Source organism: Stenella coeruleoalba (assembly GCF_951394435.1).
Source record: "Stenella coeruleoalba genome assembly, chromosome: 6".
Lineage (NCBI taxonomy): Eukaryota > Metazoa > Chordata > Mammalia > Artiodactyla > Delphinidae > Stenella > Stenella coeruleoalba.
This window is the reverse complement of record NC_137151.1, coordinates 34,535,549-34,555,049: the sequence shown is the minus strand read 5'-3', so window position 1 is coordinate 34,555,049 and position 19,501 is coordinate 34,535,549. Positions and strand designations below refer to the sequence as shown.

The 19,501-nt window shown below is 36.7% G+C and overlaps 1 protein-coding gene across 10 annotated transcripts in view; it reads left to right on the top strand.

Annotated features, from left to right (window-relative positions):
• Positions 1-19,501, top strand: part of ZRANB3 (zinc finger RANBP2-type containing 3) — a 362,989-nt gene that overhangs the window by 181,724 nt on the left and 161,764 nt on the right. For all 10 annotated transcript variants that reach the window (XM_079924961.1, XM_079924967.1, XM_079924959.1 and 7 more), the window contains one exon: positions 752-868. In XM_079924961.1, coding sequence (XP_079781087.1) covers positions 752-868 — 117 coding nt within the window. The remainder of the gene's footprint in view (positions 1-751; positions 869-19,501) is intronic.

Genomic DNA, 19,501 nt, shown 5'->3' with positions numbered 1-19,501 from the left:
AGTTCAGCATATTAGAAACCAGAATTGGTAATACAAGATTAGATAATCCTTGTCTACATTTACTTTTGGGGAGTACAGTGCTTTTATAGTCTCTGAAATTTCTTCAAATCTGGATATAACTTTGTCAACAGAGACTGTTTATTGCCTTGTTTTGTCTTGAAAGCTGAGACTAAGAATTTTGTAAACATTGAGCAATATATTATTGGTAAAATAAAAACGATCTGATTTTCTGTATCCATTATTTTAACAAAAGAAAAATAAGAGTTAATATATGACTATGTTACATTTTATTTAACTAATATTCCCCGTCTTTATGCTTATTTAAATAAATTCAATGCTTTTAGTAAAAAATGCTTTGCTACCATATATATTTTTGCTACTGTGAGTTCTTTGTTTTTGTTTTTACATAAAATTTTTATTTTATTTAAAAATTTTCTTAAATTTTTATTTTTACTTGACTACATGCTTCTCTGTAAGAGAAGGCTGCAGTTGTTTGATATATGATGTTAGCAAAGGGCTTGGTTTCCTCCCACACCTTGTCATTGCTTTCTGTCATTAGCGTAAACACGTGTCTGACCTACATCCACACTGATTGATGTTTTTTAAATCAACACACTGGCACCTATGGGAATTTTTCTTCATATATATATATATATTTCTGTATAAAAAAAATAAGTAGGACATAATTCATTATTGCATTAATGCTATGTTCTTTATGCTGTATTTCTAAACATTATTTTCTCCTACATAGGAATTGAATTCCAGCTTTGAAGAGTGGGAAAAATTAATGAGAACTCCAAATTCAGGTGCCACCCAGACTGTCGTGGGGTTGTTTACTCGCATGTTTAAACAAACTGCTATTGCCAAGGTACTGATTGCTGGGCCATCATGTGTTTGTCTTGATACAAATTATTTAATGTATTTAATTTTTTTTAATTATGTAGCTTATTTGCATACTGCAACATGTCTTTGCCATTTAATTTTTAATCTCTATTATGGAAAAATTCAGACATATTCAAAGTAAACAGTAGTATAATGAACACTATTATACCTGTTCATATATCGATCCTTTTCTATATATGGGTATACTTTGATGAGGGAGTATAATATATATCACACTTTCTCATTTAAAGGATTTATATATATTCATGTTTGTTGCCAGCTTTTTCCATGGTGCTCCTACATAATTGCTACAAATAATCTTTTTTTATGTAAGTCAATCATTTTTAATTGGTATTATGTTTTTAGATCCCTACAGATAGATGTGTTCACATTCTGTTTGTCCAAAACTGCAAATTAGAGTTTTTAAATCTCAGTATGACTCTCAAGTAGACGCATCACACATTGTCTGCTGTTTTTACCGGCATGGTTGAACTTATACATACTAATGAGTGTCATCTTTCTCCAATTCTGAGATCTTTTATAACATAATTTTTTTTTATTTTATTTTTTATTTATTTTTGGCTGCGTTGGGTCTTCGTTGCTGCATGCGGGCTTTCTCTAGTTGTGGCGAGCGGGGGCTACTCTTCATTGTGGTGCACAGGCTTCTCATTGTGGTGGCCTCTCTTGTTGCGGAGCATGGGCTCTAGGCGCACAGGCTTTCAGTGGTTTTGGTTCGCGGGCTCTAGAGCCCAGGCTCAGTAGGTGTGGCGCACGGGCTTAGTTGCTCCACGGCACGTGGGATCTTCCTGGACCAGGGATGGAACCCACGTTCCCTGCATTGGCAGGCGGATTCTTAGCCACTGCACCACCAGGGAAGTCCCTATAACATAATTTTTTTTTTCTATATAACATAATTTTTTAAAGAGAGGTTTATTGAGGTATAATTCACATACAGTGAAATTTGTCTTTTTAAAACATATTGTTTGATGAGGCTTGACAAATACATATAGTCAGTTACCACTACAATCAAGGTAGAGAATATTTGCATTACCCCCAAAAGTTTCCTCATGCACCTTTGTAGTCATTTCTGTCACATCTCCCTCTAGACGTTGGTGATCACAGATCTGCTTTCTATCACTATAGTTTTGAATTTTCCAGAATGTTGCAAAAATGGAATCCTATAGTATGTAGCCTTTTGTCTGGCTTATTTCACTTAGCATAAAGCTTTTGAATATTGATCCATTAGTTTTTTCATTTATATTGCTGACTGATATTCCAATGTATGGATACATAAATATTTATATATCTATATTAATATAACAATTTTTAAAAATTCCTTTACCACATAATGGCCATTTGGCATAGTCTCAGTTTGGGCTATTGTGAATAAGCCTGTTTTAATCATTCATGTACAAGTCTTTGTATAGACGTATTTTCATTTCACTTGAGTAAATAGCTGGAACTGGGACTGCTGGGTCATATGGAAATCATAGATTTAACTTCATAAAAAGCTGTGAAATTGTTTTTCCAAGTGCCATATTTTTGCATCCCTACTGGCAATGTGTCAGAGTTCCAGTTGTCCTATATCTTTGTTAGCACTTAGTATTGTCAGTCTGTTTAATTTTAGTTATTTTTCTCAGTATGTAGTAGTATCTCATGATTATTTTAACTTGCCTTTTCTTAATGACTAATGATATTGAGCATATTTTCCTGTGCCTTTTAGCCATTCATTTTTTTTTTTTTGGAAAAGTGTTCATATCAAGCCCATATTTATATTGGGTTATAAGAGCCCTTGATATATTTTGGAAACAAATTCTCTAACATATATGTCATTTCCAAATAATTCTTCTAAGTCTGTAGATCCCATTTCTGTTTTATTTTTATATATATATGTAAATTTATTTATTTTATTTTATTTATTTTTGGCTGTGCTGGGTCTTTGTTGCTGCGCACAGGCTTTCTCTAGTTGCAGACAGTGGGGGGGCTACTCTTTGTTGCGTTACTCAGGCTTCTCATTGTGGTGGCTTGTTCAGGGTGGAGGTTCAGTTTGTTTTCTGATTTTGTGGGGGGTTTTTTTGTTTGTTTGTTTGTTTGCATATGGATTTTCGGTTGTTCCAGCACTCTTTGTTGGAAAGACAGTTTTTCCCTCATTGAGTTATCTTGGCACCTTCATAAAAAATCACTTGGTTATATATGTATAGGTCTGTTTCTGAACTTTCTATTCTGTTTCATTGATCTATACATCTGACCTTACAGAATACTACATTGGCTTGATTACTCTACCTTTATAATAAGTCTTGAAATCACATGGTGTTCACCCCTACTTTATTCTTATTCAAAATTGTTTTGTCCCTTATAAATCCTTTGCTTTTTCTTACGAGTTTTTAGAATTAGCTTAAGTATGTACAATTTTGATTGGAATTGTTTTGAGTCTATGGATTAATTTGTAAGAATTGACTTCTTTTTTTAAATTGAGATACAGTTGACATACAACGTTACATTAGTTTCAGGCGTACAACACAATGATTTGATGCTTGTATATATTGCAAAATGATCACCACAGTAAGTTCAGTTAACCTCCATCACCATGTATACTCACAAAATTTTTTTCTTGTGATGAGAACCCTTAAGATCCACTTGTTTAGCAACTTTCAAACATGCAACGCAGTGTCATTAACTACTGTCACCATGCTGTAGATTACGTCCCATGACCCATTTATTTTATAACTGGAAGTTTGTACCTTTTAACCTCCTTTGCCCATTTCACTCACTGCCCCCAGCCCCTTGCCTCTGTCAGCCACCAGTCTGTTCTCTGTATCTGTGAGCTTGGTGGGGTGGGGGTTGGAGTTGTTTGTTTTTTTTTTTTTGTTTTCACATATAAGTGAGATCATAAGGTATTTGAGTTTCTCTGTCTGATTTATTTTGCTTATTAGCATAATACCCTCAACAATACATGTTGTTGCAAATGGCAAGATTTCTTTCTTTATTATGACTCAATTATATTCCATTGTGTATATATATACATACCACATGGTGTTTTTTTTTTTTGGTTGCTTTGGGTCTTCGTTGCTGCGCGTGGCTTTCTCTAGTTGCGGTGAGTCGGGGCTATGCTTCATTGCGGTGCGCAGGCTTCTCATTGCAGTGGCTTCTCTTGTTGCAGAGCATGGGTTCTAGGCATGTTCGCTTCAGTAGTTGTGGGTGGCGGGCTCTAGAGCGCAGGCTCAGTAGATGTGGTGCATGGGCTTAGTTGCTCCACGGCATGTGGGATCTTCCCGGACCCAAGATTGAACCCATGTCTCCTGCATTGGCAGGTGGATTCTTAACCACTGCGTCACCAGGGAAGTCCCCTATATACCACATTTTCTTTATCCATTTATACATCAGTGGACACTTAATGTTGTCTTGGCTATTGTAAATAATGCTGCAGTGAACATGGGGGTGCATATATCTTTTCGAGTTAGTGTTCTCATTTTCTTGGCTAAATACCTGAAAGTGGAATTGCTGGATCATACGGAAGTTCCAGCTAAATTTTTGAGGAACCTCCACACAATTTTCCATATCAACTGCACCAATTTTCATTTCTACCAATAGTGCACAAGGGATCCCTTTCTATACATTCTCATCAGCACTCGTTACTTCCTCTCTTTTTGATAATAGCTGTTCTAACAGGTGTGAGGTGGTATTGAGTATTGACTTCTTAATATTATTCAATCTCCTGATCCATGAAGAGAGTATCTCTCTCTTTTGATTTAGGTCTTTAATTTCTCCCAGCAACGCTTTCTAGTTTTCTTGAATACATTTTGTTAGATTTATTTCTAGGTATTTCATGTCTTTTTATGCTCTTGTAAATAGTACTTTTTTTTTTGTAAATAGTACTTTTAAATTTAAATTTCTACTTTTTCATTGCTAAATACAGGATTTTCATTGATTTTTGTATATTGGTCTTTTATTTTGTAACCTTGCTGCACTCACTTAATAGTTCTTATGGTTTTTTGGTAAATTCTTTGGGATTGTTTACATAGACATCATTTTATCTGCATGTAAAGGTACTTTTATTTCTTCCCTGTAATCTGTATGCCTTTTATTTATTTTTGTTGCCTATCACATTGAAGGAAAAAAAGTACAATTTTGAACAGAAGTGGTAGGGTTGAATAGCCTTCCCTGCTGCCAGTCTTAGAAAGAAAGCATTCAGTCTTTCACCATTCATTATGATGTTATCTTTAAGATTTTTACTGATGCCCTTTCCTAGGTTGAGAAAATTTCCTTCTTTTCCTAGTTTGTTGAGAGGAGAGATGAGACATATAAAATGTTTTCCTTTGGCAGAGCAGCAGTAAGAACGTAGCTACCATAAAAGTGGATAAGAAGAAAACAGATAAAATGTAACAAAATTATAAAAGCTGAGCATAGGCTGCCATGACAGTCCAAAATAATAGGAGTTCCTGACACAGGGAGTCCATACTCACTCACAAGCTTTATTTCCATTGGCCTCTACCACATGCTGACTAGGAGATGAGAGAGCACCCCTACTGGTAGCGTACAAGCACAATACCCTACCTATTTCCTGGACCCTTTTCTCAACTCACACTAATCAAAAGCCTTAAGCCACTGTGAGAGAGGTAAAGTCCCCCTCCCCGAGCCTCCAAAGTCCAGTTCAGGATCAACTGTTTCTGGGGGCTGAATAGAAACAAAACCCATCTACACCTGGGAATTGGGCAGGAAACCCTATTGAAATCAGGACCTTTATTGAGACAGAAATCTGTTACTACTGGAGGAGAGGCAGGAACGTCTGTCCTGCCCAGGACCACCCACAGTTATATGACATAGTTTGGTTGTCTTAGGGGAGCGGGACAGAAACACCAGGAAAGCCACACCTCCAAGACTCAGCTGGAGCAAAGGGCCTACCTTATACTGATGTGCTACCTGTAGATCCAAGAAATCTTCCGTCCATTATCATGAACTGAACAATGAGAAACCATCAAGATTAATGTAGTACTGGGGGAGAGAGATATCCCTCTATAGTTCAGGCATGCAGGGACTGCTGAAAGCTTAGAGTGCAGTTGGGACACTTAGAAGAATTCTTGGCACACACTTTCACAAGGTAGAAGCATCCCACTATTGCGGACATTTCAAATTTGTGGTGCACTGAAGGTAAAGCAAGAGAACCTAAATAGAACTCAGTATTGACTAGATTGTTGCAGTCCCTCACATACTATCACCTTGATAGAAAAAGAAGCATGCCCTTTTTTGGGTGTAAATATAATTTATCTCCGTCTGTCCTGTTCTTCCACACATAATTTCTAGTATTTAATAGAAATTATGAAATAAACAAAAAAGCAATTTAAAAAAACATCATCCATTGTCAAAGATAATGTAATCTATAAAGCCAGATGGAGAAATAACTCAGATTTTAGAACTGTTAGACAAGGACTTTAAGAAAGCTATGAATAATATGTTAAAGGAGCTAGTAGAAAAGGTAAACAACATAAATGAAAAAGATGGAAAATTTCAGAAGAAATATAGAAACTGTAAAGACAGTAAAAGGAAAATGCTAGAAATAAAAACATAGTATCTGAGAAAAAAATAATTCTTTCAATCAGCTTATAAACCAATAGTTGAGATAAAAAGTAATAATAAAAAAATGTAAATCATAAAAAAATGTAAACTTTTTTTTTTAATCCAAATTTCTTGAAGGGTATCTAGCCCCCATTTCTTTTTTTTTTTTTAATACATTTATTTATTTATTTATTTTTGGCTGCATTGGGTTTTTGTTGCTGCGTGCAGGCTTTCTCCAGTTGCAGTGAGCGGGGGTTACTCTTAGTTGCGGTGCGTGGACTTCTCAATATGGTGGCTTCTCTTGTTGCGGAGCACGGGCTCTCGGCATGCAGGCTTCAGTAGCTGTGGCATGCAGGCTCAGTAGTTGTGGCTTGCAGGCTCTAGAGCACAGGCTCAGTAGTTGTGGCACCTGGGCTTAGTTGCTCCTCGGCATGTGGGGTCTTCCCGGACCAGGATATTTATCTTAGAGAAATGAAAACTTGGGTTTACACAAACATCTTTACAAGAATTTATTTATAATAACCCCAAACTTGGAAACAACCCAAATGTCCTTCAAACAAATTGTAGTACATACATATAATGAAATACTCCATTAAAAGGAATGGACTATTGATAAATGCAAAAGCAGTATACTTAGTGAAAGAAGCAAATATCAAAAGTTTACATATATCGTGGCACCATTTTTATAACATTTTCAAAATGGTAGAATTATAGTGATAGAAAATATCATTATTCCAATGTAATTTTCTGGTGTTGATATTGTACTATAATTATATAAGAAGTGATCATTAGGGGAAGCTAGGTTAAGGGTACATGGGAACTCTGTATTATTTTTGCAGCCTCTCATGTATCTAAACTTTTTTCAGAATAAAAAGTTTTAAGTGGTATATATATAGTGGACACAATAAAGTAATCTAATGACAGAAAAAAAATTCAAGTTAATCCAAAAGAAGAAAAGGAAGATAAAGGAACAAAGAACAACTGCATCTAATAGAAAGCAACTTACAAAATGGTAGATTTAAATCCAGTTTTATCAATAATTGTATTAAGTGTAAATGCTCTAAACCCAGCAATTAAAAGACAGGAATTGTCAGATTGCATAAATTATATGATATCTATAAGAAGTTCTCTTTAAGTACAAAGGCTAAAGGTTAAAAATAAATGGATGAAAACAATAATCAAAAGAAAGATGAAGTAAATATATTAATATGAAATGATGTAGGCTTCAGAGCAAAGAATATTACCAGGATTAGAGAGGAAACTTACATAAAGATAAAGGAGTCAATTCTTTCTGACTCATAACAGTCAGAAATATGTGCATATCTATTAACTAAAACTTTTTTAGAAAACAGAAGAGGAATAAATATCTCTCAAATAATTTTATGAAGTGGAATTACTCTGACACCAAAACCACACAGACACATCAGAATAGAACTACAGACCAATATCCTTTATGAATATAAAAATCCTTAACAAAATGTTAGCAAATTAAATCCACCAGTATGTTAAAAAGTATTTATACCAGCAATGTAAGGTTTGTATAACATTGGATTAATTAATCACGGTATTTCACCACATTAACAGAGTGAAAATGGAAAACCATTCAATTATACCAATGAAAACATTTGATAGAATTCCACATCCATTCATGATAAAACATCTCAGCAGACTAGGAGTAGAAAGGGACTTCCTCATCCCAGTAAAAGGCATTTTTGAAAAACTTACAACTAACATCATAGTTAATGCTCAAAGACTGAATGCTGTTCCCTAAGATCAGGAACAAAATAAGAAAGTCTGCTCTCACCACTTCACTTCATCACTTTTGCTTCAACATTGTTTTCATAACTGTGCAATAGCCTAGAAAAAGGAACAAGAGGTATGCAGATTGAAAAGGACAACATGATTGTCTACATAGAAAATCAAAGAACACTTCAAGCTACTAGAACTAATGATTGAATTTATCAAGGTCACAGGATTCATGTTCAAGATACAAAAATCATTTGTAGTTCCATATACGAGCAATGAAAAATTGGAAATTGAAATTTGTAAAATACAATTTACAATAGCATCAATAAACATGAGCTAATTTTGGAATAAATTCAGCAAAAAATATATTCAGTGAAAACTATGAAACATTGTTTAGAGAATGTAAAGCAAATTTAAATGACAAGATAAATCGTGTTCATAAATCAGAAGATTTGATATTGTTAAGATGCCTGTTCTTTGTAAATTAATTTATATACTCAATACAGTGTTAATCAAAATCCCTGTAGTCTTTTTTATTGAAATTGACAAACTGAATGTAAAATTTATGAAGCAGTACATAAGGACTTACTGTAGCCAAAATAATTCTGAATGAAGTTGGGAGACTCACACCACATAATATAAATACTTACTATAAAGTTACAGTGATAAAACTTTGTGATATTGGCATAAGAATAGACATTTAATGAACCAGAAAAGAGAGATCAGAAATAGCCATTCATATTGATTGTCAACTGATCTTAGGAAAGGGGACAAGATAACCCAATAGGGAAATGATAGTCTTCTCAGCAAATGGTACTAGGACAATTAGATATCCATAAGAAGAAAAAAAGAGCCTTGATCGTTATTTCACACCATACATAAAAATTAACTTGAAGTGAATCATAGACTTAAATATAAAAGATAATTTATAAAACTTTTAATAGCATACATATTTTAAAATATCCCATCCTTTGGGTAGGAACATTTTTTAGATGGGATGCTGCATACTTTAAAGGAAAAACCAATGGGACTCAAAACTTTAAAATTTGTGGTGTTTAAAATTATTGTGTATGAAAGACACTGCTGTGAAAATGCTAATGCAAAATATAGATTGGAAGAAAATATTTGTAATACATTCCACCTGTTCCATTTTCCCATATCATAATTTTTGGTTTTATCAGTGTTCATTGTTTACAGTATAATGACTGTTAAACATTTCACAGTTGAGCTATAATTACATTTCCTTGACAACTATTGTTTTTCTTAGAGTTAATAACTATCTTGTTTTTTGTTTGTTTGCTTGCTTACTTAGCTTTCTTTGTACTTAGTACTGAGTATAGAATGCTGCTTAAAGGAAAAGAATATATATGAGAACCTTGTAGATAATTTCCTGCGTGCGTAAGAAACCCTAGTTGGAAGTCAGAAGTGTTGATAGTCAATAGGAAGTTGCACCTAATTCCTAGGATCCTTGAAGAAAAAGAAAGGAGATGAAAAGTCAGTTGTCCCAGATTGGAATATATTCCCAAAGATTATTGGTAGCAGAAGGCTACCCCGACTTCCTACATTATAGATGTAGTAACTTTGAGGGGAGGTATCTGGTTATTACATTTAATATTGTTTCCATGTGAAAATGTGTTTCAGAGTTCTCCCAAACCTCTTTGTAAATGAACTTCTGAAATACCACAGATTATAAATTGGTTACTGTGTTGTGTGCGTACTAACAGTTGAAGCTTCCTTTCTTTGGCTAAATGTTTTCCTAATTCAACAGACATTTATTGAGTGCTTACTATGTGGCAAGGATTATGCTTGGTGCTAGAGAGGCATGGTGAACAAGACATGGTGTAGGTTACCTCTACACTATGGAACTATGTAGTAGGAACTATGTAGTTCCTACCTCTCAAGGAACTTGGAGTCTCTTGGGGAAGACAGTAAAAGTAAATGTTCAACTACAATAGAGCATATTTAGGGCTTAAAAAACAGAATATTTTGGAAGGACATGGGAGAAGATACTTGGCCAAGTCTTGGGGATTCAGGAAAAATGTTCCAAGGAATGAAAAAGTTAAGATTTAGCAAACCAAAATGGAGGGGAGTGAAATGGGAATGGGATGGAGCTGATGGAATGTATTTCAGCACATGAATCATTTGTGCAAACTCACAAAGATTAACCAGGAATGGTATATTTAGGGAACCAAAAGTAGGTCATGGCAAAAGCCTAGTATGTCAGAGAGGAATTCTGAGAGAGACTAGGTTGGAGACCACAGAGAGCAGTACCACATCATGAAGGTCACAGTTCACAGTGTGTAATTTATCCTAAGGGTTCTGAGCAATCAGATATTGTGGAGTAGAGTAAAATGATCAGATTTGCGCTTTAGAAAAAGAACTGTAGCTACAGGCATGCCTCATTTTGTTGAGCCTCACTTTATTGCACTTTGCAGATCGCATATTTTTTTACAAACTGAGGGTTTGTGGCAGCCCTGCATCCAGCAAGTCTCATTGGCATTATTTTTCCAACAGCATTTGCTAACTCGTGTCCCTGGGTCACATTTTGGCAATTCTCTCAATATTTCAAACTTTGTCGTTATTATTATATTTGTTATGGTGACCTGTGATCAGTCATCTTTGCTGTTGATATTGTAATTGTTTTGGGGTGCCTTGAACAGTGCCCATATAAGAGGGTGAAGTTAACCAATAAATGTTGTGTGTGTTCTGACTGCTCACCAGCCAGCCATTCCCCCATCTCTCTCCTTCTCCTCGGGCCTCACTATTTGCTGAGACACAGCAATATTGAAATTAGGTCAATTAATAACCATACAATGGCCTTTAAGTGTTCGAGTGAAAGGAAGAGTTGCATGTCTCTCACTTTAAATTAAAAGATAATGATTAAGCTTAGTGAGGAAGGCATGTTGAAAACTGAGACAGGCTGAAAGCTAGGCCTCTTGCACCAAACAGTTAGCCAGGTTGTGACTGAAAAGGAAAAATTCTTGAAGGAATTTAAAAGTGTTACCCCAGGGACTTCCCTGGTGGTCCAGTGGTTAAGACTCCTCGCTCCTAATGCAAGTGGCTTCGGTTCAATTCCTGGTAAGGAAACTACATCCTGCATGCCACAACTGAAGATCCTGCATGCCGCAATGTAGATCCTGCGTGCTGCAATGAAGATCCTGCGTGCCGCAACTAAGACCCGGTGCAGCCAAATAAATAAATGCACATATATATATATATAAATAGACATTAATTATTATATATTATTATGTGTGTATATACATACATAAATGCATACATAAATATATATTAATTATATATGTAACTCCAGTGAACACACAAATGATAATATGAAAGGAAAACTATCTTACCGATGATATGGAGAAAGTTTTAGTGGTCTGGATAGGAAATCAAACCAGCCACAACATTCCCTCAAGCCAAAGCCTAATCTAGAGCAAGGCCCTAACTCTCATCAATTCTTTGAAGGCTCAGAGAGGTGAGGAAGCTACAGAAGAATACAGTAAGTCCCCTACATACGAACCTTCAAGTTGCAAACTTTCAGAGATGTGATCATGTGTTCGTGTGTCCAGTCACGTAAGTTAGTTCACAGTCTGGCATACATTATCACGTGCATGCATCCTCTACAAGTGGTTGTGCTTTTCTGTACTTTACTGTACAGTTCTCTATAGAGTACAGCAGTACAGTATCTTTATTTCCAGCCCAGGATGTCCGGAAGCAAGCGTAAAAGCAGCAGTATATAGCCAATTGTGTTAGTTGGGTACCTAGGCTAACTTTGCTGGACTTACAGACATGCTCTCAGAATGGAACTTGTTCATATGTAGGAGACTTATGTAGTTTGAAGGTAGCAGAGGTTGGTTCATGAGGTTTAAGGAAAGAAGTCATCTCTGTAACATAAAAGTACAAGGTGAAGCAGCAAGTGCTGATGTAGAAGCTGTAGCAAGTTATCCAGAAGCTCTAGCTAAGATAATTAATGAAGGTGTCTACCTTAAACAACAGATTTTCAGTGTAGATGAAACAGCCTTCTACTGGAAAAAGATGCCATCTAGGACTTCTATAGGTAGAGAGAAGTCAGTGTCTAGGTTCAAAGCTTCAAAAGACAGGCTGATTCTCCTGATAGGAGCTAGTGCAGTTGGTGACTCTAAGTTGAAGCAAGTGCTCATTTACCATTCTGAAAATCCTAGGGCCCTTAAGAATTTTGCTAAATCTACTTTGCCTGTGCTGTATAGATGGAACGAGAAAACCTGGTTGACAGCACGTCTGTTTACGACATGGTTTACTGAATATTTTAAGCCCACTGTTGAGAACAGTGCTCAGAAAAGATTTCTTTCAAAGTACTACTGCTCATTGACAATGTACCTGGTCTGATGGAGACATAAATTGAGATTCATGTTGTTTTCATGCCTGCTAACACAATATCTATTCTGTAGCCCCATGGATCATGGAACAATTTCAACTTTCAACACTTAATCTTTAAGAAATATATTTCATAAGGCTGTAGCTGCCATAAATAGTGATTCCTCATTTAGATCTGGGCAAAGTAAATTGAAAACCTTCTGGAAAGGATTCACCATTCTACATGCCATTAAGAACATTTATGATTCATGGGAAGAGGTCAAAATATCAACATTAACAGGAGTTCGAAGGAAGTTGGAGTCCAACCCTCCAGGATGACTTTGAGGGGTTCAAGACTTCAGTGGAGGAAGTAACTGCAGATGTGGTAGAAAATAGCAAGAGAACTAGAATTAAAAGTGGAGCCTCAAGATGTGACAGGATTGCTGCAATCTCATGGTAAAACTTTAGTGAAAAGGGGTTGCTTCCATGGATGAGCAAAGAAAGTGGTTTCTTGAGATGAAATCTATTCCTGGTGAAGTTTGTTGAAATGACAAAGGATTTAGAATATGACCTAAATTTAGTTGATAAAGCAACGGCAGAGTTTGAGAGGATTGATTCCAGTTTTGAAAGAACTTCTGCTGTGGTAGGATGCTATCAAACAGCATTGCAGGCTACAAGGAAATTGTTTGTGAAAGGAAGAGTCGATTCATGCAGCAAACTTCAGTGTTATTTTAAGGTACTGCTACAGCCACCCCAACCTTCAGCAACCATCACCCTGATCAGTCAGCAGCCATCAGCATCTAGGCAAGATGCTCCACCAGCAAAAAGATTATGACACGCTGAAGGCCCAGATGGTTAGCATCTTTTAGCAATAAAGTATTTTTAAATTAAGATATGTACATCATTCTTTTAGACATAATGCTATTGCACACTTCATAGACTACAGCATAGTTTAAACATAACTTTCGAACACACTGGGAAACCAAAAAATTCATGTGACTCACTTTCTTATAATATTTGCTTTATTTCTGTGGTCTGGAACTGAATCTGCAGTATCTCCAAGGTATGCCTGTCTGTGGAGAATGCATTGGGAGGAATAAGCCTGTAGGCAGGGAATCCAGTTGGGATGCCGCACTGGTCACCTAGGTGATCTGAACCAAGGGTAGTGGCTGTACCACATCTTAACTGGAAAGAAAGAATAATTCAAAATATATTAAGACATTGGTGTTCGACTGAATATGGAGGAGAGGGTAAAAGCCTACTAGATTTTTTTGCTTGGCCAACTGGGTTGATGTTTCTGCCATTCACGGAGACTGGGAGAAACAGGAGATACCTTTTGTGCGTAGTTCCCCATTCAGTATGATCTGTGCCAAATTCACAAGGCTCGAGCTATGAGGTAATAGAAGATTTGTTTTGTACTCTGCAGCATCATATCAGAAATGCTTTTCTTTTTATTGAATCACTTGAACAATTAAGTCGAGAAATTTAAGGATAATTAGAACTATCTAATGATAGTTTATATAAATTTGAAAATCTTGATGAGAGTAAGAAGGAACATTTAAAGAAAATGAGTTTTCAAGTAAATGCATTTGTGTGAGTATACTTATAGGATGTGCTATTTTATTTTATTTTATTTTATTATTTTATTTATTTATTTGGCCGCGCCACGAGGCTTGTGGGATCTTAGTTGCCTGAGCAGGGATCAAACCCGGGCCCTCAGCAGTGAAAGCAGGGAGTCCTAACCACTGGACCGCCAGGGAATTCCCCAGGATATGCAATTTTAGAGGCATATACTTAATTACTACCTAAAGTAAAGCGAACTCTTGATGATTTGTGATATTTAATTTTTTAAAGGCTATAACTTCATAATAAATAACATGTAAAGTGTAAAATCTTGTTCTTGTCAGATCTTCTGAGGAAGCAAGTACTTCCCACATCCATCTATATCACTGTTGTAACACTGTCCATTCATTGTGGTTAGGGAGCAGTGGGCTAGAAAGGACCTCTGTGGGTCATCCGCTCTTACTTTACTCCAGGCAGAGTTATGCATAAAATCTTCCAGACAAATGGGTCTCCATCTATCCTAGTTTTATAGATCTCCAGGACAGGTTTCTTTGCCTGCTCTCATCTTTTCTCTTTTTCTTATATCCTGCAATGTCTTAGGCAGATGGGAATACAGTACCAGTGTTTCAAATTAGGTCATGTCAGCAAATTAGGTCATATTAATCTGATAATTTTTCATATATACAGTGTGATACTACGTAATGGTGTTGACATGTCATCCATGTGCTGTATAAACATTTATCCTGTTCTGCCTTTTGAGATTAAGTACTTGTACTTCTTTGGGGGATAGAGGCTGTATAAGTTTTAAGTATGTTTGTTTTTACATTATTGAGATCTCTTTTTCAGATATTTCTTAATAAGAAATTTAATAATGATAATGGTAAGCAGTAAATGATAATGATAAACACTAAACAAAGGAAAAGACCGTAAAATAATAAATGTTACTAGTACAAAGTCAGTTACTGAAGGATCTCAGATAATTATAATTACTTTTCTTCCTCTATAACATTTTTATTTCTCTGTAATATTTGTTGAGAATATAATCGATAAAAATGAACAGATTCTTTTTTTTTCAATTGAAGTATAGTTGATTGACAATGTTGTTTTAGTTTCTGCTGTACAGCACAATGATTCAGTTATATATGTATACATTCTTTTTTATATTCTTTTCCATTATGGTTTGTCACAGAATATTGAATATAGTTTCCTGTGCTACACAGTAGGAACTTGTTGTTTATCCATTCTACAATAATAGTTTACATCTGCTAGTCTGAAACTCCCAATCCATCCTTCCCCCATCCCCTCCCTTCCTCTTGGCAACCACAAGTCTTGAACAGACTCTTTAGATTTAGGATCAGCCTAATACTCTCCTAGAAAAAAACAGATGTAAGTTGTATGTGAACTCTCGGTTATTTTCTGGTACTTTGTAACAATGTCTCATTTTTAGAGAAAACCATTTTAAGAGAAATGCCAGTTATTTTTCTATGAAAGTGATTAAGTCAACCCATAATTTTAAATTTCCTGTCACTGTGGGGATGGCAGCATTTCTTAGTGCCTTAAAAACTTTGCACAGGGAAATTGCTTTAAACACAAAGCACATTTTCTGTTTGCTGTGTTGCCTCAGCCGCTTAAACAGGTAGAATCCTACTTATAATATGCAGTGAGGTATAATGAGGTCACTGCAATGTTCCTGCCACACAGGGACTGGGATGTCGTGAGACTAGGGTGCCTCTTCCTGAGCCAATTGTTTTGTTTAGGAAAGGGTGTCTGGCTCTGAACCGGGCACTGTAGGCCCCTGTTTATTAGTAAGGAGATGGTCAGTAATAATAAAGGGCAAATAAAACAATGATATTATCATTTTAGAGCAGGAAGGAGATGGTATGTTAGCTACGTGGCTATGTGGAATGGAGGAAGGCTTTAGTAAAGATGTGGAAATATCCACTTGAGAAGGAAGAGTGGTTTAGGTTTTTGGGATGGCAGGAATGGTTAAGTCTGGATCACAGGTGGAGGGATTTGCCTTAGAGAAGAGAAGAAATACCTCTCTTGTACAAAAGGAAAGGAAGTGATGATGAGTAAAAGTAAGGAAAGGTAACAGAATTCTCACGTGATGAGTTCTGTTTTCTCTGGGCAGTGGGAAGTTTGAGAGCTAAGAGGCATAGGTTCTGATTTCGAAGAAAGTGGCAAAGGTTGAAATTGTTCTTGCAGTTTACTGGAGGAATATAGTAATAATAAGAGCTAACACTTTTACAGTGTTACCACGTGCCAACTGTTCCAAGCATATTTTATGCACTAACTCATTTAATTCTTACCACTCTAAAGGTAGTAAGTAATTTTTATCCCCTTTTATACGTTGGGGAAACAAGGCACAGAGTTTAAGTGACTTGCTCAGGGACCCTTAGATTGTAAATGACGGAGGCAGGATTTGAACATAGACAGTTTGGCTACAGAGTACGTGCACTTACCCATCATTCCACTAGGATAGCAGAACATTTAATATTTGTCAGTGACCATGGGTTTATGGTGACTCCTGTTTCCCTATTAGTGATTTTTTAGCATCCCTGTACAGGCATAGAGAAAGAAGATATAGAATTTAGAAGTCTATACATTCTGTATGTTATCATTTTACACACCCAAAGAAGATTTATTCTTGTTTAACTTCAGTTGTACAAAGTTGATAACCTTATTGACATGATCGATGGATGGAATTTAGAAAGAAACTGAGAATGTTTCTCAAAATTGATTCAGTTTTTAAAGAATTAGATTAGCTCTTTTGATCAATGACTTTTATGATCAAATTCACATGAAATCAACCTTTATGAAGAAAGTTAAGTTCCTAATAATATTGCCTTTACTTTCTAACTTTGTCTAAATTTGGTTAACCCAATGGAGTAGGTTATTCATGGGAATGTTCTCTCTCATCCATCCTTGCCAGATAAATAGATTAGATAGAATGATTAGGTAGAACAATTGCTTTATTATATCTTGTTCCAAAAAGTTTTATGGAAAGGTTTACGATCTCAGGTTCTTTTGTAAAATTGTGTTGGCTAAGGTATTAAATTGGGGTTACTCTCTTCTTACATACGGTATCATAGCCCTTCTGTTTCTCAGTGTAAAATGGGCTGCTTGCAAAACTGGGCCAGTGTCAAAAGATTAGATGTATTAGAAGTGTTAGATTTCTGTTTACAGATGGATTCATAAGCATGCCTAGAGATAAGAAAATCATGCTTCTAATAGTTCACCCAAACTATTTTTGGAAGTTTTCTATGGGGAAATTTTGGCATGGGGCTCTGTAAAAAAGTCCAGAACACTGATAGAGTATGGAATGACCATTTTCCCCTGAAGACTTCTTCTACCAGATTTGAAAATATTTTTTCAGGTTGATGGAATGGTTTCTAAATTAAGAACCATTGGCAACGGGAAAGGGATAGCAGAAGACAAATTGCTAGCCTTTCTTTGTGATGGTCTGCAGGGCAAGTAGGGAGGTGAATAAGCAATGCATGTTCTCTTTTACTTGTTACTTTCCTTTCTTCATTTAAGATCATTTTAAAGGATAAAAGGTAAGTTATCACAAATAAATTAATAAGAAACACTATAAGGTGAAATAGATAAGTGAATAAAAACAAGAGAGGTGGGACTTCCCTGGTGGTGCAGTGGTTAAGAATGCACCTGCCAATGCAGGGGACACGGGTTCGATCCCTGGTCCAGGAAGATCCCACATCTGCGGAGCAACTAAGCCTGTGTGCCACAACTACTGAGCCTGCGCTCTACAGCCCACTAGCCACAACTACTGAACCTGTGTGCCACAACTGCTGAAGCCCATGTGCCTAGAGCCCATGCTCCACAACAAGATAAGCCACCACAATGAGAACCACACGCACCGCAACGAAGAGTAACCCCCATTTGCCGCAGCTAGAGGAAGCCCGCGTGCAGCAACAAAGACCCAACACAGCCAAAAATAAATAAAATAAAATAAATAAATTATAAAAATAAAAGAGGCAGAGAGGATATCAACTGATGAATGGACAAATAAAATGTGGTATGTCCACACAATGGAATGTTATTTGGCAATAAAAAAAAGAAGTTAAACAGTGAAAAATGCTACAATGTGGATTAAAACATTATGCTAATAAAGAAGCCAGTCACACAAGACCACATATTATGTGATTCCACTTATATTAAATGTCAAAATAGTCCAGTCGGGCTTCCCTGGTGGTGCAGTGGTTGAGAGTCCGCCTGCCACTGCAGGGGACATGGGTTTGAGCCCTGGTCCGGGAAGATCCCACATGCTGCGGAGCAGCTAAGCCCGTGCGCCATAACTGCTGAGCCTGTGCTGTAGAGCCTGCAAGCCACAACTGCTGAGCCTATTTTCTGCAACTGCTGAAACCCGCGCGCCTAGAGCCTGTGTTCTGCAACAAGAGAAGCCACTGCAATGAGAAGCCCGCGCACCGCAACGAAGAGTAGCCCCCGCTTGCCACAACTAGAGAAAAGCCCACGGGCAGCAACGAAGACCCAATGCAGCCAAAAATAAATAAATAAATATATTAAAAAAACAAAGTAGTCCAGTCCATAGGTACAGAAAATAGATTAGTGTTTGCCTACAGCTAGGGGTGATCCAGGGACCTGCAGTGGGGGTGGGGTGATTGCTAAGAGATGAAAGATTTTGTGCGGGGTAATGAAGATATTCTGAAGTTGTGGTGAAGGGTGTACGACTCTGAATATACTAAAGGCTATTCAGTACTTTCATCAGTAGCCTCCATAGTAGCCTCAGGGTGACCGCTGCAATTCCTGGTATCAAGTGCAGGCCATATGTCCAAAGCAAGGAAGAGCTTTCCATAATGTCCCTTTTGTCAGTTAGGATTTTTTTGAAACCTCCAGCAAACTTCCCATGTTTCTTACTAGTCAGAATCACTTGCAGGGGGAATGAAAGTGCTAGGCTTGCTTAGACCTATCACAATTCACCTCTTGTTGACTAATAAGGGCTTAAAGAGTTGTCCTTAAAGTATGTGCCCACCAGATATCTAAACAGAACTGCCGTTTAGTCTGGGGCCTGAGGACTTCAAAACTTAAGGAGAAGCTTCTTTTCTGATCCTTGTTAAAACAGTAAGGAAGACTTGGAGTCAACTCTACTGCAGTTGAGGAGAGAGATCACTCATCGCTGAACACAGGGAGAGGTGGGGATTTATAGCCAACAAGCGGGATCAAGAGGTTGGTGGATGGAAAATTACTAAGAGGAGACATCAAGGGTAGGGGGATTCTTGCTAAACTGGTTGTTCCTGCCAGCAGCATGTGCTTGTCTGGAAGATTAAACTATGCATGTCTAAGTACGCAGGCTGGTACAGTGAAACTAGGAATGGCTCATTAAATCATTTATGGTTTCTTTGGTCGCTCACTCTCCTATTTGGATAACCGGTGATTCTAGAGCTCC